Genomic DNA, 21,096 nt, shown 5'->3' on the forward strand with positions numbered 1-21,096 from the left:
AGAATCCTAGGAGGGGGTGATGATAAGGATCATGGTCCCTGCTTTACAAATGAGGACAGAGAAGTTAGGTCACCCACCTGCCTGCGAGAGGACCAGAGTTTCAACCCAGATGCTGACTCTAAGGCTTTGCTCCACAACCTGACACTCCTCTGCTTTCCTAGCCCCTGTTGTAAAGCAGGATTTCCCAACTTGGCACTGCAATTGGGGCTGGATAATTCTGTTGCGGGGTTTGTTGTGGTGCATTGTAGGATGTTTAGCAGCCTCCTTGGCCTTTACCTACTAGATGCTGTTAGCATTACCTCCCCAACACCCAAATGACAACCCCAAATGTTTCTGGACATTATCAAATATCAAAGGATATTTGATAGTGAGAGAAGCAAAATCACTTCTGATTAAGAACAACTGTGGTAAAAGACCCCCATTGTTCCCTATCCCTGATTTTGCCTTCTTTTAGAAATAAGCAGTTTTAGTGTGAACTCCCTTGCCCTAGTACTTGTTTACTTACAATTTGGTAAGCTTGAAAGGTAGCACGTAATTGCTTGTGGCTCCTCTTGGCCAGGACTTCATTGAAGGCAAGCTCATCGGTGCCCCAGCGGCCATCCCCTGCCTTGTGGGCCAAATGCAAACATTTTGAAAAAAGCCTGTTGCAGAAAGACTGAATATACTATTCTGTGACCAGGCCTCACTTACAGGAAGTTATAAAATATGCACCAAGTAGTCATGTTATAAGATATGCCCTGAATAGTCATATTCAAAGTGATCGACCAAGCACTTAAGGCTTCTACCCGCAAGTAAACTGCACATATTTACTTATATTATTTATGCCCTTCCTTGCTCCAAAATGGATCTGAAGTGGTAAACTCTAGAGTGCACGAGTAGGAACAACTCTTATAGGCTCACAAAGACCGTGTATGTGAAAAGTATTTTAAAGATCATGCTTATTTCTCAAGTAACTCCCATTTTTCATGAAATAAAAATTTGTTGAAAATAGGGCTAATAAATTTTTTAAAAAGGAAAAGAACTCGCTGAGACTGGCACGTCTGCACACTTACATCGTACAGATCTTTGGCATCCTGACCAGCTAGATCTTTGTCCACGTCATCTCCTTCATCACGATTAGCCTAGAAAAATTGACATTGTTATTAACCTGAGTTCCTGCTCTACCGCGGAAAACAAAAAGAGAAAGTCCTGGAAAGCTGGGGGTGATTTCAGAGGGGTGGGAGGAGATGGAGCCCGGCAAAGCTGCAATGCTGCTCTTTGCTGCCATCTTTAGGGCACATCTGATACAAAGAGTAGCTTCTGAGGCAACACTGTTTTCTTTCTTGTAGAAACCAGGGTCACTCACAAACCTTAGGGGCCTTAAAGCAGGATGAAGAACCCTGAGACTTGGTCATGGAAAGGCCTGGAGTCTAACCTAAGCGCTTTGTGGCAGGCAGGATTCCAAGATGACCCCGAGCAGCCCAGCCCCTGAATGACCCCCTTCCTGAGTGTGGGTGAGACCTGCGAATATAAGCTTTCACCCTCCCACCCATGATTGTGTTGTGTTAATATACAAAGGATATTTCACAGACATAATTAAGGCCTGTAATTAGTTGATTGATCAAAAGAGATATTCCCCTTGCTAGGCCTGATCTTACCTGTAGCAGGGACACCAGAATTGCTTTTAGGTTTCCACTTGTATCAGCTTTGACATCTGATTCAAGGCTCCTGTCAAATACTTGAGAAGAAGAAAAAGAGAGAGAAGAAAGCAGATGACTTCATTTCCCAGAGGTATTTGGAAAGGAACATTCTTTATCCAAAGTCAGAACAAAAGGTCACTTACACCTTTGGTAGGCTTCCTTAATGGCCATGATCTCCTAGGAAGGGTGATAAAAGAAAAATCAATACTCAAGGTGGGGTTAATCAGTAGGAGACACAGAGACACACAGAGGGAAGTGGCCGGAGCCTGTCTCTGGATGCAGGATGCCTCCCTGACTTCCTCCAGAGAGGGCTACCCCGTGGCTCAGGGCCTAGCTCTGGGGTGGGTCCCTGGAGGTGTGAAACAGCCCCCCTCGTGCAAATGCTCCAAACCACACATGAGTTACCACATGTATACACTCTCCTTAGTTCAAAGCAAAGCTCCGACAGCTAAGCTAACATTGCACTACCTCCCTCACCCCATCTCACATCCCCCCTCACCCCATCTCACATCCCCCATCCCCCCTCAGGTGGCCAGTGTCACAACTTCAGTGGGGACCTTCCCAGGTATTTGTCTTCGCATTTGTATACAGATAGACGTGCTACTGAAAATCTATGGAGTTGCTTTGGGAATGTGTTTGAAAAGTGGAATACTGTGTATGTTGTTCTTTGACTTAACTGTTTTCACTCACTAATATGTCTTGGAGATCCAGCTTTGCTGATACCTAGCCGCCTAGGGTTTTTTAAGTGGACACAAAATGTTCCACTCCACAGTAAGCCACAGTTTATTTAGCCAGCCTCCCTGATGGATGGACATGTAGGTTGTTTCCAATTTTTCCCTATTTGAAACAAAGCTTCATTCAGTAAACAATGTGCTGCGCGCAGGAGGGCAAGCTTCTCTCTCAATTGTGTGCTGGGAAGAAGTGCTTTGTATTTCAAGGACTCATGCTACCTGGCCCCATCAGGAGCTGCCTCAATTTACCTTTAAACCAGCAGTGTCTAAGAGCAGGTGTTTCCCCAGAGCTTCCCTGGCAAGATGTTTAAGAGAGTCAGCGGGCAGGCCAGGGAGCAGGTAGGGGGGCAGTGAAAGATGAGGAGCCCGGGAGGCAAGGGGACCTAGGAGCTGGTGGGGGCTGACCACTCGTTCCCATGCATCTCCTCCTGTTCTCCTCCTTCCAACCTGCCACCAGGATCTGCCTGAACCTGAGACCTGCTCTCTTCCTACTTTTCTTCCCTTTACTATTAGATCTATTTGATTAGGGGGAAACAAAAGAGCTTGTCTGTTGTTTGAGAGCAGGGCTTGAAGGAAACTAGACCAAGGGGGGAAACCACATGTGGTCAAGTAAGATTAGAAAAATAATAATCGGAACCTTCTTGCCCAGGCAGGCTACCGATTGCCCCAATACTAGACGTCTCCTGGCGGGACTGCAGTGTTTCCAGAAGGTGGGAGATGTTGAGTAAGAACACTGACCCTTCCCTAAGGCTGGGCCCTGAATGGAAACTCCTTGAAATGGGGGGTTTGATGATCTTGTGCAAAAAAGAGAAGTCCAGGCATGCTTAGGAAAAGGGCTTTGGGGTTTAAGCTGTAGCTTGGAGCATGATGGCGCTTTAAGAAACATGCTGGAGGGGCACCTTAGTGGCTCAGTGGTTGAGCATCTGCCTTTGGCTCAGGGCATGATCCTGGGGTCCTGGGATCAAGTCCGCCATCAGGCTCCCCGCATGGAGCCTGCTTCTCTCTCTGCCTATGACTCTCCCTCTCTCTCTCTCTGTGTCTCTCATGAACAAATAAATAAAACCTTGAAAGAAAGAAAGAAAGAAAGAAAGAAAGAAAGAAAGAAAGAAAGAAAGAAAGAAAGAAAGAAAAAAGAAAGAAAGAAAGAAAGAAAGAAAGAAAGAAAGAAAGAAAGAAAGAAAGAAAGAAAGAAAGAAAGAAAGAAAGAAAGAAAGAAAGAAAGACAGACGCTGGATAGCACAAGCTGAGCAGAAGGAGTCAACCCAGAGTCGTCTGTTCTCAAGGCTTTTAAAATAGCATTTTAGCATCAAAGCTCTGTTGAAGCTTTTCCTTGCTGTCTGCTCCAAACACTACTTCTGTTTCCTACCTGGAGGCTCAAGAATGTTGGGACTCTGGCATTTTCCCTGCTGGACTTCCCATTCTACAGGACAAGCGGTTGTGGAAGAGAGAAGGGGTCTCCCAATAATGATTTGCAGACCCACTCTACTCTCGATGGATCCCTTGGGCCTCATGACTTCTGGACCCAAAGACGAATGGGCTTCTACTAAGGCCTTAACAAAGGCTCTTTTCAGCTCCTGAAATGGCAGCATGTGCCCCAGGGAACAAGGGGAGAAGTCTGCTGAGAGAAGCAGATGGAAACCTCCAGGAAGGTGCTGGCAGCCACCGGGGGAGTCACTGGGATCCCCTCTGCACCACCTGTCTCCAGGCCTCTTTGCAGTCCTTTTTGTACTCTGTGCTAGATGACAGCCACGGACAAGGCAGCTGCACAAACATGCTTAGACCACTTATTGCATTACTCGTGCCAGAAGACCTGCAAAGTCAGGCGGGCAAGAGGAAAGTAGGATCTTGCCTCCTGCATATAAAACTATGCATTCCTTTTGGAGAAACAAAAGCGGCTTTGACACAGCTTTTCTGGAGGGATCTACTCTGTCAAGCCAGAGGCAACAGCACCAAGATTGACAGCCAGGAGATTTGGAGAAGGATCCCAATCTTGGCACGGGCCAAGTAGACACAGTTCTGGCCAGATGCTTGCTTATCCCATGAGTGGAATGCAGGGAGTAGCTTTCCTTCTGGCTGCTGCAACTCTGTCTGATGGGCATGTGGGTGCTCCCTCAAGGGCTGGGGCTGAGGGCTTGGCTGGAACTAACCTTATTGGTTCTCGTACACAAGATCTCGATGAGCACTGCCTCATCTGTGCCCAGACCTTTCATGGCCTTTTGCAGCTGCCGGGCATCGTACTCGCTGGGGCGGTCCAGTAGGGCCAAGGCTGTCTTCTCGAAGTTCCCACTCAGGTCACTCTTGAACACCTCCTCCAGGTCCTGTAGGAAGATGGCAAGAGCCCTGACTGGGGAATGGCCCAAAGCAGAGGGACAAGTGTTGCTCTCTCTATTGCTTGGCCTTAGAGTCAACAGGAAAACTGCCACGGATACAGTGGGGGAGAGAGCTCTACTGGCATGAGTGACCTGCTCTGGAGGATGCTGGAAGTAAGTCACCTTCCTATCCATCTTCTCCCGGAACTGGCAGAGAGGCAGAGAAGATCCCTTACTCAGGGTGGGAGACCCCGAAGATGAATCACAACAACAACCAGCCTTTGCTGGACATTTTGGGATTCAGAGGGCCCTCTCACTGATCTTCAGAAGAGTCCTGGCAGGAGATGTATTGGCATCATTCCCGTTTACTGACCTCAAAAAAATGAAGGGCTTGCCCCCCAGCCCCAACCCTTGCTCAACTAGAAAGGACCGATTATCTCTAGAGGGATCAGATAATTTGTCTTCAAAATGGGAATGGTTTTGAGAGTGAAAGGGGCAATGATAAAGTAGCAATCATTGCAGGGGCATAGCAGGAGTAAAAGGGGATCACCCTGGGCATGTCAGAGGTACAGCCACTTTGGTTAACTTGTTAAATCTGGAAAGGAACATACGTAGGAAAGCACTCAGGTAGGCAGAAGGAAGGAAGGACATGAAATGACTGTTTTTAGCAAGTGTCCATCATCATGGATGTTTTCTGGCAAGTGCTGACTTATTAGAGGCAAACTGCCTGCCATACCTGTGTCTCTCTGACATGGGTTAATGATGAATGGGACATGAAGTGATGTTCAGTCTAACTAGAGTTGCCAACACCCCCAACTTCAGTGAAGGAGCTCAGAGCAAGACCTTCATGTACAGCCGGCCCCGTGTGGGTCAGACCACAGGACCCCGGAGCAGCTAGCATCTGAAGGACCCAAATTACAGCATGGAGTTGTTCTGGCCACTCAGCAATGCTGCATGATGGCTAATGACATGGTCACAGCAGCCGTGTGACTTTGGAAATGTACTTTCACCAGCTGTCAGTTTCCTTCTCTGAAAAATGGGAAGATAATAAGATTCATCTCTTAGGGTTTTGGGGAGAGAAAGCTGAGAAACAATCTGTTTCAAGTCCAAGCACAGTGCCTGGGACACTTAAATGTTTAATTAATGAGTATTATTATTATTATTATTATTATTATTTCACAACAAGAGGAACCTTCTAAGAGGCTAATCCATGTTACTCACATGAACCTCTGAGCTCTGAGCCTGGGAGAAAAACCTCAGAGATTTTGCCTTATGAGGGGGATCTGCAGTCTTATGTGGGGACCGTGGTATTACTGCCTCTGTCTTAAGGCAGTTACCCCATCTAGTGCTGCAATCATTACAGGGACATGAGAGGAATAAATGGGGCCCTTTGCTGAGCACTCTACAGTGTGGATCCACCCAAATATTGGTCATGTCTCTTCAGGTCAGATGAACATTATATAGAACTACAGAGAAGTCCCAGCTGTCTACTCTTATAAGCCACAGGCATGAAAACAAATCCTTGTATGTTTACATTCTGCTTGGACACAGAAGCTGGCTCAGTATGTCTCAGCTCTAATCCTGGTTTTCTTGCTCACTAGTTGTGTCACCTTGGGATGTGTGTTCTCTTTGGAGCTCAGTTGACATGGGGACTTGGATTTTTCCCCTGCCAACATCTCCATGCTTCAGATGTTGATTCCAGATCACCTCCTTGGCAGTCTCAGCTATCTGAGACAGGTGTGAACAGGTGTGTAAGCAAAGATTGGCAGGCTGTTGGTATTGTGGTTTGATGCTAGAGCATGCCCACTTTCCTATTAGCAGAGCTCCTAAGTCCCCACCTCAAGATCAGTTACTCTGCTTTACATTCAAGCTTAAGAAGCCTGATCTGACTTTCCACGTTGGTAGAGTGGGGGATAGACATGGCACTTGAGAGGCTGTTATACTTAGGCACGCTGACAACGATAAAAGTTCAATGTCATTCAATTCAGTTCCCTGCAGCTGAACTGAAGAGTCACTTATTTTCATCAATGTCATCAAGGAATGACATTGGCAAGCCCGATTGTGAGGAGAGAAGCAGAAAAACTATAAAAGCACAGCCAGGTAGGCCAGGTAGTGTGGAAATAAATAGCTCCTCTTCATGGCAATGGGTTCTTCAGAAGTGGATGCTGCCCTTGGAGTTAAAAGACTGGGATTGGATGTTGGTTCTTTTGCTTATTAGGTGAGTAATTTTGCGTGAGCTTCAGGTCATACAGAGGAGCCCCAGGTTTCCTCTCTATAAAATGGAAATAGCCATACCTAGGAGTGCTTCCCTTTACTGATATGTATGCCATCAGCCATCAGCTTGATTCTCCCAAAAGCTGGGAAGTAAGCCAAATGACCATTTTCATTCTGTGTCTGAGGACACCAGGGCCTAAAGAGATTGTTGCCTGCCCAGTGTCAAATAAATAAGAAAACCCATCTCTGTATCTATTTCTGCATAGTGATCAAAACTGTAAAGGTCTTATAAATATGGATTTAAAAACAGCCTAATGATTAATATTCGGTTTGCATGCTAATAATTCTAATGACATTAAGAAAAGGTTAAATTGTGTTCATCATAAATCAATAAAGAAAATAGAAAGCCTAATGCATACTTATAGATTTCTATATATAACACCATCAACAACAACAAAAAGAAGGAAAGAAAAGACACAGGAAGAAAGAAAACAAGTATTCATGCTTAATGAAATGGAAGTTTGTGTTTTGTTTGTGTTTTTTCTTTTTAGTTTTCTGTCAAAACACTTATGAAGAATGTATCATTCTTGAAGGTCAGTGTATAGATGAAGAATTCTTGTATGAAGATCCACCTGTGAAAACTGGTTCTCAAGTCACTGGCCTACCAGTAGGTTAATATGTAGAATTAGACCAAAGGAGTAGAAAAATGGCAGAGGGATTAATTAGAAAAAGGAAGTCAATTTTCAAGAGGAGTTAAGGAATATTGATTTTATAGGCTATTAAGTTAACAAGGCAATTTCAGTTTCTCTGTGATCAATTAAAATTGTCAAGAATAGTTTCATCTTGTTTTCTCTGGAGCTAACTCAGTAAAGCTTTAAAGATATTCTCCGCTGCCTTGGGAATGTAGAGAAAGCAGAGACCGCCTTGGCCAAGGCTGTGCTTGCAAGAACCCTTGGAATCACCTTGCCATACGTTGCCTTGTACTTCTGCTTGATTTGTTGCCTCTCATCTGAAGTCCTGCTTGATAAGATCTCAATGATGGCTGCTTCATCAGTTCCTAAAGTGCAAGAGAAAGAAACAAGGTCAAGAGTGAATAAGAAAGAAGATGGAGGTTGATTTTCATCAATTCTCAGGAAGCTAGGGCAGTGGTCAGAGGCTTTGGGGGAACCTAGATGGACCCTTTAGCTTTAAAGTCTTGTGGAGAAGTATATTCTCATTCACTTGACAAATATCCATGAAGGCTTCACATTGCCTGAAGCAAAGTACTGGGCATTGTGGCAGAAAGAGGAATGAGTACAGCCTTAATTTCATTCCTAGGTCTATACTCAGGAGAGATGAAAACAAATGTCCACATAAAGCTTGCACACAAATGTTCATTGCTGCACCATTCATGATAGCTAAAAGCTGGAAACATCCTGAATGTCCATCAACGGACAAATGGATGAACAAATGAGGTATATCCATACAATAGAGTATTATGTGACCAGAAAAAGAATGAAGTACTTTTACATGCTACAATTTGAATGAACCTTGGAACATCATGCTAAGTGAAAGAAGCCAGTCACAGAAGACCACATATTATAATTACTCCATTCCTGTGAAAGTGTAGGATAGGGAAATCTATAGAGTAGAAAAGTAGTGTGTGGGGATGGTGTGGGTAGGGGAGTAATAGCTAAAGAGTAGGAGGTTTCTTTCTGAGCTGATGGAAAGTGTTCCAAATTGACTGTGGCGATGCTTTCATGTATCTGTGGATATATTAAAAACCATTGAATTGTACACTTTAAATGGGTGACTTATATGTTATGTGAATTTATACCTCAATAAAATGGAAAATCTAAAAAAAAAAAAAAGTATAGTCTGTTCATTGGCCTCCAGGTACTTAAAACTGGGTGGAAGAGATTAAAATAGAAGCCCAAATTGCTACAAGCCCACCCATAAACTTGCCAATCTCAAGAGAGAAGTCCTAATAGGGACCATGATGGCCGTTTGCCTTGTTAAACTCCTATTATGCCTTTAAATGACATTCTTTCTAAAAAATTTTTCCCCCGATCCTCAAAGTAATACATGCTCCTTGTAGGCAATTTGGTCAGTACCAGAAGCCATAATGAATAAGAAAGAAGAGGGGAATATCCTTTTTAGAATATCCTTTAGAATATCCACAGAGACAGGATTGGAAAGATGATCCATGTGTAGCAGGTGTGGGAATGAGAAAGACTAAACAGCAAACTCTGATTTAGACTCTCCAGCCCAAGGGACGCCTGGGCAGTGCAGTGGTTGAGCATCTGCCTTCGGCTCAGGTCGTGATCCCAGGATCCTGGGATTCAAGTCCCACATTGGGCTCCCCAGAGGGAGCCTTCTTCTCCCTATGTCTCTGCCTCTCTCTGTGTGTCTTTCATCCATAATCAAATAAAATCTTAAAAAAAAAAAAAAAGATTCTTCAGCCTAGATTCAAATCGACTTATCAACTGTATGATATATATGTCATATATATAGATATAGATATAGATAGATATGCACACATACAACACTGACTCTTGAATAATACAGGGGCTAGGGGTACCAATTCCCCTCGCAATAGAAAATTCATGTGTAACTTATGAATCCCCCCAAATTAAGGACTTAAGTAATAGTCTACTATTGACCAGAAGCCCTACTGATAACATTAACAGTCAACATATTTTTGTATGTTTTGTGTATCATATATTGTATTCTTACAATAAACTAGAGAAAAGGAAGGGTTACTGAGAAAATCATAAGGAGGAGAAAAATACATTTACAGTACTGAAAAAAACTGCATACAATGGACCCGTTCAGCTCAAACCTGTGTTGTTCAAGGGCCAACCATATATGAAGATATCATTAAGTCATTAAATGTGTGATTTTGCTTACATTTTGTAAAGGACAGGGGCTGAAGGAATTGATTAAAAGAAAAATGTTATGTTATGTTTATAGGACTCAGATTGACCAAGATCGTGGAAGGTGGTATCTGAATGATTGAGGTTTGAAAGCCTGTTACAGAATTGAGGAGTTTTTGGCCACAAAGTCACAGTGAGAGTGCCACGTAAGGATGGAGGATTGGATAGATGGGTCTATAAACCCAGGAAGAGCTGAGGCCTCCAGAAGCAGGACAGAAGCCTGGGACAGGTCCCCCCTAGTGCCTTCAGTGGGGAGTATGGCCTGCCGACTCCTTGACTTCAGACCCTGGCTTCCAGGACTAGGAGACAATAGGTTAATGTTCTAAGCCACCTGGTTTGTGGTACTTGGTTACACAACCCTTTGAAACTCATATGCCCACTATCCTCAGCAGTATCTCAAGCCTTCAAGAAAGGAACCCGGGGCACCTGGGTGCTTTAGTGGTTGAATGTTTGCCTCCGGTTCAGGGCATGATCTCGGGGTCCTGGGATTGAGTCCCACATTAGGCTCCCCGCGGGGAGCCTGCTTCTCCCTCTGCCTGTGTCTCTGCCCCTCTCTGTGGGTCTCTCATGAATAAATAAATAAAATATTTTTTAAAAAAGGGAGAAACAAAGGAACCCCAAACTCTCTCTTCACAGCCAGAATCTGGAGAGTCCTGCATTGGCTTGTTCCCCTGGCCACTCCCTGGGACTAGCACATGCTTGGTCTCCTTTGAATGGAACTGAATTAGTTGAACTTGTGCGATCGCTCCTACCCAGCTGAGAGATCAGGATCCTCAAGGAACAAGAGGGGCTAGATGCATTTGATGCGTTTTGGTGGAAGGATTGGGAGGAAGAGAAATCTGGGTGGTGGGTGGCGGAAGGTGTGGAAGGAGGAGTTGCCTATAGAGAGGGGGAAGGAAATAAGAAGACTCAGTGTTTCTGCTGGCAAAGGCTAGAGGTGTTTTACCTCTGTCTAGACTCTGGCGCTAGTCCTCAGGGCAGGATGTGGGGAGACAGGGATGAGAGTTGTGTGGTGGTCCTGGCACAGACACTAGCTTTGTGTCCTCAGACTGTTCAATGAGTCTCAGGGATTAGTTCCACCTTTACAATTCTGGGAAGACCTAGCTGTTTGATTGCAAGTGGAGAAACAGCAAATTCTAGGATGAGTTCATCTCCAAGAATAGTAGTGATTAATTGCTGCCTAGTTCTGGTTCAGTTTGAGTGCTGTTATTTATGTTGTTCTTCTTCATTTTTTCCTACAGTTCCACCTTTGTGATGGGGATCCAGTTACTTCCCCTGTGATGTGTGTGTGTGTGTGTGTGTTTTTTTAAACTTCTGAGTGCCAGAAATCTCACCTCAGAAGGGATTTCTTTTTCTTGTAAAACTCTCCTGAATCGGCCCCTTTCTTTCTGTGAGGGCTGCTCCTGCCCAGGTCCTGGGCCTCAGCATCTCAGGCCTGGAGCCCTACAGGTGTCATCCCTGGAAGGAGCCTTCTTGCCTCCCAGATGGCCCACTCATTATATAGTGTCAGCTAGGAATCTGGGGCTCATCCCTGGCTCCCTCTTTCCCCTCACCCCATGCCCAGTTAGTTACCATGAAGATGGCACTATTTCACTTCCTTGGTATCTCTCAGACCCATCCATTTCTCTTCACCCTCACCTCTGTCACATTACTCAGCAGAACCACCGATACCCAAATGGGGTTCCTGTGTCTCCCATACCTTTTCCAACCACATTCACTGTTCCCGGATTGTGCTCACTTATGAGCAGCTCACCTGGCCATTCTTTTCTATCAAAGCTTGTAATATTGGGCTCTTCAAGTCCAGAAAAGTCTCAAGTCTTCAGTGGGATGTCCGAGGCCTTTTGGAGTGGTTCCTACTTGCCTTTCAAAGTCATGTCCCTCCCACCCATTCTCCCAGGTTCTTCATAAACCATGTGAAGCTCCTAGAATAAGCAATGTTTTCTTTCTCACCTCCATATCTTTGCATGGGCTCTTCCCTCTACCTGAAACACCTTTGTCTTTGATCCTCACTTTCATTCCCGCTCTGCCTTTAGGACTCAACTCACTGAGCTTTCTTAGAATAGATGAGGCCTTCTGCTTTCTGTGTCCCTCACATGGCCTGTTCTCCTCTGTCCCATCTCTGCCGTGCCACACTGCAAGTTCCATGGGACAGGGGGGTTCGCTTACAGCTGTATCCACATAGAAGCCTCTCAATATTCATCAGATGACTTGTTGAATGCGTGGATACAGTGGGATGGTTGTTTAAATGCATGCATATATGGGTGAATGAATGAATGAGTGAATGGAGACTTTTGCATAGCATTATGGGATACCTTGTCTCTGCATTGGTGTAAGCTGCATGTGCTACTTGGGTGGGCTCTATGTAGCAGGGACCAATTGGAAATCTTCCACTCTGATGCCACAGTCAACCCATAGCTGGATAATTCAGGAAAGTAAAAATTTTAAAAATAATACTTTTTAGATTTTCCTTCCTGGAATGCTTTAGAAAGTGAGACTGGAGGCCAGAGCAGTTCTGGGATGGCTCAGCAACAGCCTGGAGGTTAGAGGAGAGTCTGGAATGACCAGATTTCCCTCAGGCCCTTTGAATCTGGGTCTCGGGTTTATCCTGGGAGCCTTTCCCACTACCCAACCAAGAAGTGATTTACTGAACAATGACCTCATTTTACATTTCATAATATGTGTGTCATATAAGCAGTCTGTGCTGCTGAACAATTTCCTGTAAACATTTACAATGGTTTGAGGCACTGGGGCCAGTCCCCAGTGGTTCTGGGAAAGAGTTTTTAAAAAAAACAAGAAGGAACCTCAGCCCTGCCTGTGCATCAGACACTGCAGAGTAATTATACAGTAGAGGTCAGGCCCAGGGTGATAATCAGCCTTGGGAGTGCCAGAGGGCCTCCTCGCTTTTTCTCTCCCAGCAATTTTCTGGGAGGAGACTGAGGCTGAGTTTCGGCAGGATGGAGGCCACTGGGTTTGAAGTGCCCTCCACTTCACACCAGGGGCCCATGTGCCACATGAGTGGTCTAAGCAGTACGCTGGTGGCGGGGGCTTGGCTTCCCTCCCTGGGCTCCACATGCCAGCCCCCAGCAGCCTGGCTTAGCCAGGGGCTGTGGGCTTCCTAGTCCTTCAGTGCTTCCTTTGGAAATGGAGGTGGAGGGAAAGTAGAGGAAGCAACAAATTGGGAGAACTTTGGCTGCCAGGGAGGCTCATTGCTTTCACTTGCTCACTGTATTCGTTTCCTGAGGCTCCTATAATGATTACCACAAACTCTGTGGCTTAAAACAGCAATATATTCCCCCACAATTCAGAGACCAAAAGTCTGAAATCATGATGTCAGCAAGGTCACACTCCCACTAGAGGCTCTGGGGTCAAATCTCTTCCTCACCTCTTCTAACTTCCGGAGACTGCCTGCAATCCTTAGTTCTGCTTCTCAAGCATTACTCACTCTCTGCTTTGGCTCCACATGGCCTCTCCCTGGGTATCTGCTCTTTTTCTGCCTCTCTCTCTGTCTCTCTCTTTTTTTTTTATAGAAAGTTTCATTTATTTATTTAATTACTGCATCCAATGTGGGACTTGAACACGACCCCAAGATCAAGAGTCCCATGCTCCAGACTGAGCCAGCCAGATGCTCCTCTTCTGTTTCTTTTAAGGACATTTGTCAATAGGGCCCATGCAGGTGATCCGGGTTGATCTCTTCTTAAAGTCCTTAACTTAATTACATCTCCAAAGACCCTTTTCTAGATTAAGGGTCACAATCACAGGGTCTGGGTGGCATATCTTTGGGGGGGCCATTCAACCTGGTATACCCTCAGTGATGAAGAATAAAGGCCACTCAAGGGTGGGCTTCCTCACTGCCCATACTGATCTAAGGGCCTTTGTGGGGATTTTGGATCTCAGCTTATTGTTCAAAAGGAGCAGAGTAGCATATAATGAGAGCGTAGGAAGTGCCAAGCACTGTGCTGCCTCCTTATCCTCAGCACCTTTCTGTAACAAGGGATTATTAACCCCACTTTGCAGTTCAGAAAACTAAGGTCACAGCATCAGTATGTAGCAGAGCAGGGGCTCAAACCTAGGTCCAAAGTTCATTCCCATGCCTGGCAAGGGGAAAGAGAATTGGGCTCGGGGTCACAAGATCTGAGTCCTAGGCCCGGTTTGCATCCAGTGTGTCTTGAGTGGCATTAACCTCTGTGGATCTCAGATGGTCTAGTCCTTGTTCCCCAAAGCGTGGTTGCAGGACCTGTAGCATCAGCATCCCCTGGGAACTTATTGGAAATGCAGGATCTGAGAAACCACCTAGAATTACCAGTTCGAATCTGCGTATTAACACCCTCGTGACTCAAATGCACATTAAAGTTTAAGTCAGGAACTAGAACCAGGGTAATCGCCATGGCAGCTTTTCCTTCTGGAGCCTCTTTCTGTGTCTCTTTGAGGGAGAACAAGCTGCAGGTTCATTTTACAACAATGTAAAATTTCGGAAATGATAATAGGGGTTAGGTCTATGCACTCTTGGGTTTAAGGCATTCTTCTCAGAAGGCCCAGCAGAGGGTCACAGAGTCCCAAGAGGAAGGTCTGACAAAGAGTGTCAGTGTAGGGAGAAGAGTAAAAGGCTGTTCTGGGTTAACCAAGACCCAGACCATATGCATCATTAGGACCCTGGAAAGCAGGGGCAACAAATAAATAAGGAAATCTGTAACTTTTATGTTATTTGGAAAAATGAAATATTTTAGAATACATCATTTTTATTTTGAATTGTGTAGGAAGATGAATGGGTGGGGAGTGCTCATAATCTGTTTGACGAGTACAGCCCTTAGACCCACTGCGGCCCACACAGTGGATACGTGTGACTATGGAGGACATGAAGTGTGGCTGGATCAAATTGGAATGTTCTATAAGTATAGAATATACACTGTCTTTTGAGGACTTAATGTAAAAATAAAGGGTTGTCAAATATCTCATTAATAACTTTTACATTATCTGTTGAGATATTTTTGATATAGTATTGACTTAGCTAATGCATATTAATAAAATTACTTTCACCTGCTTTTTAAAAAATTTGACTTCTCAAAAATTTAAAATGACCTATATCACTCACCTTTGTGGCTATGGGACAACATGGCCCTAGACATATAAAGCCAGCCCTGGTAGGGCTGGTATATCAATGAGATGGGTGCACAGACTTGAGGACAAATTTTGCCAATGATGAAATTTTGCTTTGGCTTACACTTTTTTTAAAAAAAAGGATTTATTTATTTGTTTGAGAGGTGGAGGAGTGGGGGATGGGAAGTAGGAGAGAGAGAATCCCAAGCAAACTCTCCATTGATCACAGAGCCTGACGTGGGGCTCAATCTCATGACCCTGAGATCATGACCTGAGCCAAAACCAAGAGTCAGATACTCAACTGATTGAGCCACCCAAGGTGCTCCTGGCTTGTACTTTTTAATAGAGATTGGAATTTTAGAATTCTAAACCTTCAACCAAATCACAGCTTTCTGAGATGGCCCTAGTTTTCAATCACCCCACCCTCATTTCCTAACTCTCTGAACTCGGGCAAGATATTTAACCTCTGATCCTCAACATTTTCATCTGTTAAGTCATTAGAAGGCAACTTTATAGCGTTGTTGAGAGGGCTACACAAGATGACATGTATGCGGTGATCAACCTAGCACTTGGCACGCAGAAGGTGCTCTACAACAGTAATCAGCACAACAGTGGTCCCACCTTGAAGCCTCATCCAAAAGGGATAAAAAAAACACAGATTTTGGCATTCAGTAGGTGTTCCATCTGTGCTTTTTGGACTTAACCCACTAAGTGGCTAAGAACGCAGGGATTTATCATTAACTGCAGCTGAGTTATTCCCACCCCCGCTACACTCCTGTCTCCAACCCACATCCAGGTGTCAGGACCTCACTTGAGAGGCAGCAGGGAAACACCTGTGAGGCTGGCCCAGCCACTCAGCAAAACTCAGAACTATAAACATCCTGCCACTTCCAGGCAAACATGGCTCCCGGCAGCTGTTGTCTAAATACAGCATGAGCCAGGTCAGGATATGAGCGAGAAGCAGCTCCTCTCTGCTGAACTTTCCTCTGATGTCCCCCTAAACCAAGCAAGTGAGTTGTCATCCTTCATTTCCAGCTCCTTCTCCCTCTGATGTATTCGAGAACACTTACTATATAGAAATCCCTTTTACTGCTTTCCTACCAGATCTTCTCCAACCCTGACTCTCTTGGAACTTCTCCAACATTTCTTGGGGAAGACAGGCTATTTTATTCAGATAGTTGCTTATATTGAAGCAAAATATCTCTTAGAACTTCCACTATGGATCCCAGTCCTTTCCCTGGAGTGAGTCACACAAAGAATTTATGGCCATATTTGTTCTACCACAGTACCCATTCCTGGGAAAGTAAATCTTCACTAATTTACTTCTAAGTAAAAATCTAGCACTTGTTTTTGCAAAATGATATGCTGAGTGAAAGAAGCCAGTCATAAAAGGTCACGTACTGCATGATTCCATTTATATGAAATGTCCAGAATAGGCAAATCCATAGAGACAGAAAGCAGATTATGATTGCCTGAGCCTGAAGGGAGTAGGGGGTGGGGAGTGGGGAGCAGCTACTAATAGAAATGAGGTTTCTTTTGGGGCAGTGAAAATGTTCTGGAATTAATAATGATGGTTACTGATCCTGTGACTATACTAAAACCCAGGTTTCTGGGACTAGAAACTTGTTTCAACAGAGACCTCCTTGGGTCTCAGAGCCTCTCCTCATGGCCTTCTTTCTAGATGCTCTCCCCCTCATCTCACCTTGTTACTGGGGTTACCTTATTCCTGATCCTGATCTCTTTCTTGGCCATACACTTACCTTAGGCATCAACATAAATGGCTCCTCTGGTTTTGACCTTTGATTCTCGGCCTTGGTCCCAGTTTTATGTTTACCTTAATCTACTTCTAGATGCAATCCCCAGATTTCTAATCCAGCTTTCATTAGCCCCTATTTCCCACCACCTCTCATGAAAGGGATCAGAGGGGCTTAGATGACATTAAGATTGCATGACTACACTCCTCATGAAGTTTCTTCTACCTCAAGGTCAAATTCAACGTCACAGTATCCCATTTTTAACTATCATTTTGAATATTGAAAAGCATTAGGATCTGATTATAGTTTGGGGATCTTTTACAAAGAGAACAACTAAAAGTAATTAACTTGGGTTAGCTTGGAATGCACATGGTCATCTTCCTAAGATCATGGGAAAGTTGGACATGAGATCAAACTTAATCAACTTCAAAAGTAAATTAAAAAACAAAATATATCTCATACCCATTCCTTTGCAGGCTTTGTTCAGCTTTTTGGCATCGTGATCCACGTCAAAACCATGATGGCTTTTCGCTTTGGCCTGCAGAAAATAATCGAAAAGATGAGTGGACAATATAGGCATTCTTGAATTATCTCTGGCTGACATTGGTAGCTACTTGGAAGATGACTAAGTCATCCAAATGAGAGACCAGCTGCCACTTTACACGTGGCTACATGTGGAAATCAGCTGGGGAAACTCTGGCCCCAGAGAGATGACTGGTACTCCTTGGAGCCAGCTGGCCCTGGATGACCATTGAGAATGGGCCCCTCTGTTCATAAGGACAATCAGCCTGGCCATCTCTGGGATGAGATATTTTGACATCAATCCTACCTTTGTGTGACTGCCTCTGAAACAGACAATAATACAGTGGGCCAATGTCCTGGAATGCTGGTTCTCCCCTTTTGCCATGAGACAGAAGTATATCTAGGGAATAGGTGTTGCCAGGCAGAGCTGAGGGTTCTAGGATCTTATCACAGATCCATTCTGTGACCTGGGCTAAAGCTTTGCCATCTACACAATGAGAGACACAATATTTAATTTGCCAGAGATACCTATGGAGCAGCAATAGCAGAGTCACTGGTTTTTACTGTTCCTTGGGGAGAGAACATTCTACTTAAACTAAACTAGTGTTTCTCAGACTTTGGTCATTGGCATAACACATACACCAATTTGTCCACAGCTATTGAAGTCTATGTTATTATTACTTATTATTTTTCTTTCAGCTGACCTACTTGATTTTTACTTAAAGTCATTTTTAAAAGGAAATTCTCTATTAGCCCTAAAATGGAAAATCAGTATTGGTTGCCTAAACAAAAGGTCAGCATAAAAATAAATACTTTACTATTAAAAATGTAAAGATGTGAGGTTAATTGTAGTGACACAACTCGTAGCTTTGAACAGATCCCGTGTTTTCTCAGCTCTTGGCCTTTCCTCACAGAGATTCTCTTTAATGACCTGTGTTACTTATTTCCCATTCTTCAGTGAAATCTGGTTTAAGTGCTACTGTCTGCACCACCCACCCGATTCCCCTCTTTTACCTTTCATTTCCTTTGGCCCCTTTGGGGAAGGAATAGGAAACCACATAAGGCACAGTAGACATGTTCTGTTTGGCTGGCATTGCGATTCCTTTGGGGAGCTTCCCTGTCCTCCATTTTATGTGTGTTCATTGGGGCTGCAGTCATGAGGCTCGAGCCCCCTTGTCCTGCCCTTAGGTGGGCATAAACCCTGTCAGTCTGGCAATTGTGACTGGCTCAAGAGTGGGAGTATAACCCAAGCAGGGTCGGAGTCTTTTCTGAGATATTGAGGGAGAGAGAGAGAGAAAGAGAGAGAGATCTTCTGACTGGGCTTGTTCAGCTGAGAGAATGAGTCTAGGCCTGCTGCAGGCCATCTTATCCTCTGCATGAAGAGGGTATGAGTTCAGAGCAAAGCAAGGCAAGATAAAAAGAGTGGAAATATGGAGAGAGAAACAGAAACTGAATACCACTGTATAAATCCTCAGACACAGAAATGCCTGTTTCCTAATACTTCCCAGTTTTATTAATAAACTAACACTTTCTCAAAGTTAATGAGTTGGATTTCTGCCCTTGCAACCAAAAATGTTCTGTTTAATACCTATGGACTAGAGGAGGGCTGGCTTCTAGACCTTGGTTCAATGGAGAATCATGTAATCCTAGAGCCCAAGGGATCTTTTAGGACCTCTGATCACCTCTCTGCTCTATGGACTCACTCCATGACATGGCCCATCTTGAAGTATCTATTTCTAAAGCATGGGGCTTACATTTGTTGAGTACCTGCCACATGCCAATTTCTTGGTTTACAGAGACTTTTCTTCATTGTTAACCCAGAACAGTAGCCACTAGGAGTCTAAATTTCCAGAGAAGGACATCTGGGTTCAAGTATGTTAGGGAATGTGTCTGAAAACTTGCGGGACGTAGCACAGCACCGAGCTCAGATCCCCTCCTAACGCCCATACTATTAATCCCGTGCACCATCCTGCCTCGTGTTCTAAGTATGACTGGAGCCTTTTTGTTTGGCACAGGGATGACATATCCCATTTTTCCTTCCAAATCTCTTTTGTGGTGTGAGAAAGCTATCCGGTGTTGCAGAAGGCTTGTTGGCAGGACCAGTGACATAATTTGCAGGGCTCAGTGCAAATAAAAATGTAGGATCCATGTTAAAAATGGATTTAGAATGTTAAGATGGTGACATCAGAGCATTCAAGCACATGCAAGGCCTGTGTGGGGCCTATGTAACTGCACAGGCTGCATATGATAAGGCCTGTCCTGTCTGTTGATTGAATTCTCCAAGGGTGGGAGCGTTGGGTAGTAGCAATCTCAGAAGAGTGAATGGTGTCTTTGCTTTTCATTAGAAGTATTTTGTGGAGGGTTCAGGTAATCAAGTAGTATTGAACCAGAACAGCAGACATATCCTCTTAAAAAGCTGATTCATAAACTGTTCTCTTAGCCTCATCAGTGCTGGGTTTGGTGGGACACTTACTATCTGCCCCACTTCACATAAATTGAAACAGAGACACAGGGCTCTGTGAACAGCTATGCAGGTGATGTCCTGGCTGAAGGCAGAGAGGCTGGATTTCAGCTGGGGTTCCGTTTGCTAAGTCCTGTGCTGGCAGGGCTGCTTCTCCCCCAGAGAGACACATTTTTTCCTCCTTTGCACAAAGATGCGTCCAGGACTTGCAGAAGCTGTGTTGGGACTTGTTTAAGATCACTGGGCCAGGTGATGGCTGAGTTGGAACCAGGGCCAGCCTGGCTCTGTCAAGTATGAAAGGGCATTCCATCCCTCATCCCCTGTTTTAGTAAGGTGGTTCCATGTAACACATAACACAGGAGCAAAAGGAAGGGGGAAAAACCCTGTGAGCATGTCTAGATTATCCAAGGCTAAAAAAAGATTCAGGTAGTGTCATTTCATCCAAAATAACAGTGATATAGGGCGGGGTGTGTGTGGGATGGGCAGTGGGAGAATGTTGAACCACATGTTAGGAATAAAGATGACACTGAGACAACTTTTTCCTTTTTTGCTTAATTAAAAATGCAGTGTTTACTTAGTGAGACTCCCGTTGGACTTCTGACCGACCTATAGAGCTGTAAGATAAATTTATATTGTCTTAAAAAAATCACAGCGTAAAAGTCTCTATCGGATGCACAACCATCAGCAGGGCAGGTGGAAGTCAAGTTCCCAGGTTCCTTCTAAGAACCACTCTTAGCCGTGTGGGTTATCTTTTCTAATCCAAAGAGAATTCAGTCTTGTTCCTCCTAACAGCAGGCTATTTGGTGTCTGAGTGAAGGAATCACAGGATGGGACTTATTTAAAAGAGGGGGGGAGGGTGGAAGGCGAGGAAGCAATCTGTTAGGAATTTCCCTCTCTGGTGGCTAGGACTGCCTCCACAATGGCCATATTCATCAGTGCCGCCCAGTGTTGATGAAAGGGATGTCCTTGGCTTGTTCTGGTGAGCTGGGTAACCACCTTCTCCGGAATGCATGTGGAGTGGACATTCCACCTCCATTGTTCATTGTTAGCAAGCCAGGCAGCTGATTATGGGGCTTGGGCTCGTCTGCCCATCACATTTTATTTTTGAAACCTGTGGCCACTGAGCAGAACGTCCACAGAAAGCAGGTCTGCAGGAATGCGAGTCAGGCGCACATGGCAGGGCAGGGGACTCCAGCATAAGGACAGACACGACTGTGAGGATTTAGGCGAGTGCATGATATTCCACTTGCTTTCTAGGCAAGAGAGAGGCAGAGCGACATTCCTTTTTTGTTTTCTTTCAATTTGTCTTTTTGCAGCGTTTGTGCTGACTCTCATGAGACACATTAAAAAGACAAGATGTTAATAAAAATGATTGCAGAAGTCTGGGCTTTGAGCCCATGTGAATCCAAGTTTGAAT

The 21,096-nt window shown here is 44.6% G+C and overlaps 1 protein-coding gene and 1 long non-coding RNA gene across 2 annotated transcripts in view; one reads left to right on the forward strand and one right to left on the reverse strand.

Moving 5' to 3' along the window:
* LOC119864281 overlaps nt 1–21,096 on the forward strand; it is a 119,751-nt gene that overhangs the window by 70,406 nt on the left and 28,249 nt on the right. The gene's annotated exons all lie outside the window — the stretch shown is intronic.
* ANXA13 (annexin A13) overlaps nt 1–21,096 on the reverse strand; it is a 50,109-nt gene that overhangs the window by 11,995 nt on the left and 17,018 nt on the right. The window contains 7 exon segments of the mRNA NM_001003255.1: nt 506–607; nt 1,053–1,121; nt 1,638–1,717; nt 1,823–1,856; nt 4,558–4,728; nt 7,896–7,990; nt 17,159–17,234. Of these exon segments, the coding sequence (NP_001003255.1) occupies nt 506–607; nt 1,053–1,121; nt 1,638–1,717; nt 1,823–1,856; nt 4,558–4,728; nt 7,896–7,990; nt 17,159–17,234 (627 nt within the window).

The sequence above is a fragment of the Canis lupus genome, chromosome 13 (assembly GCF_011100685.1).
Source record: "Canis lupus familiaris isolate Mischka breed German Shepherd chromosome 13, alternate assembly UU_Cfam_GSD_1.0, whole genome shotgun sequence".
Lineage (NCBI taxonomy): Eukaryota > Metazoa > Chordata > Mammalia > Carnivora > Canidae > Canis > Canis lupus.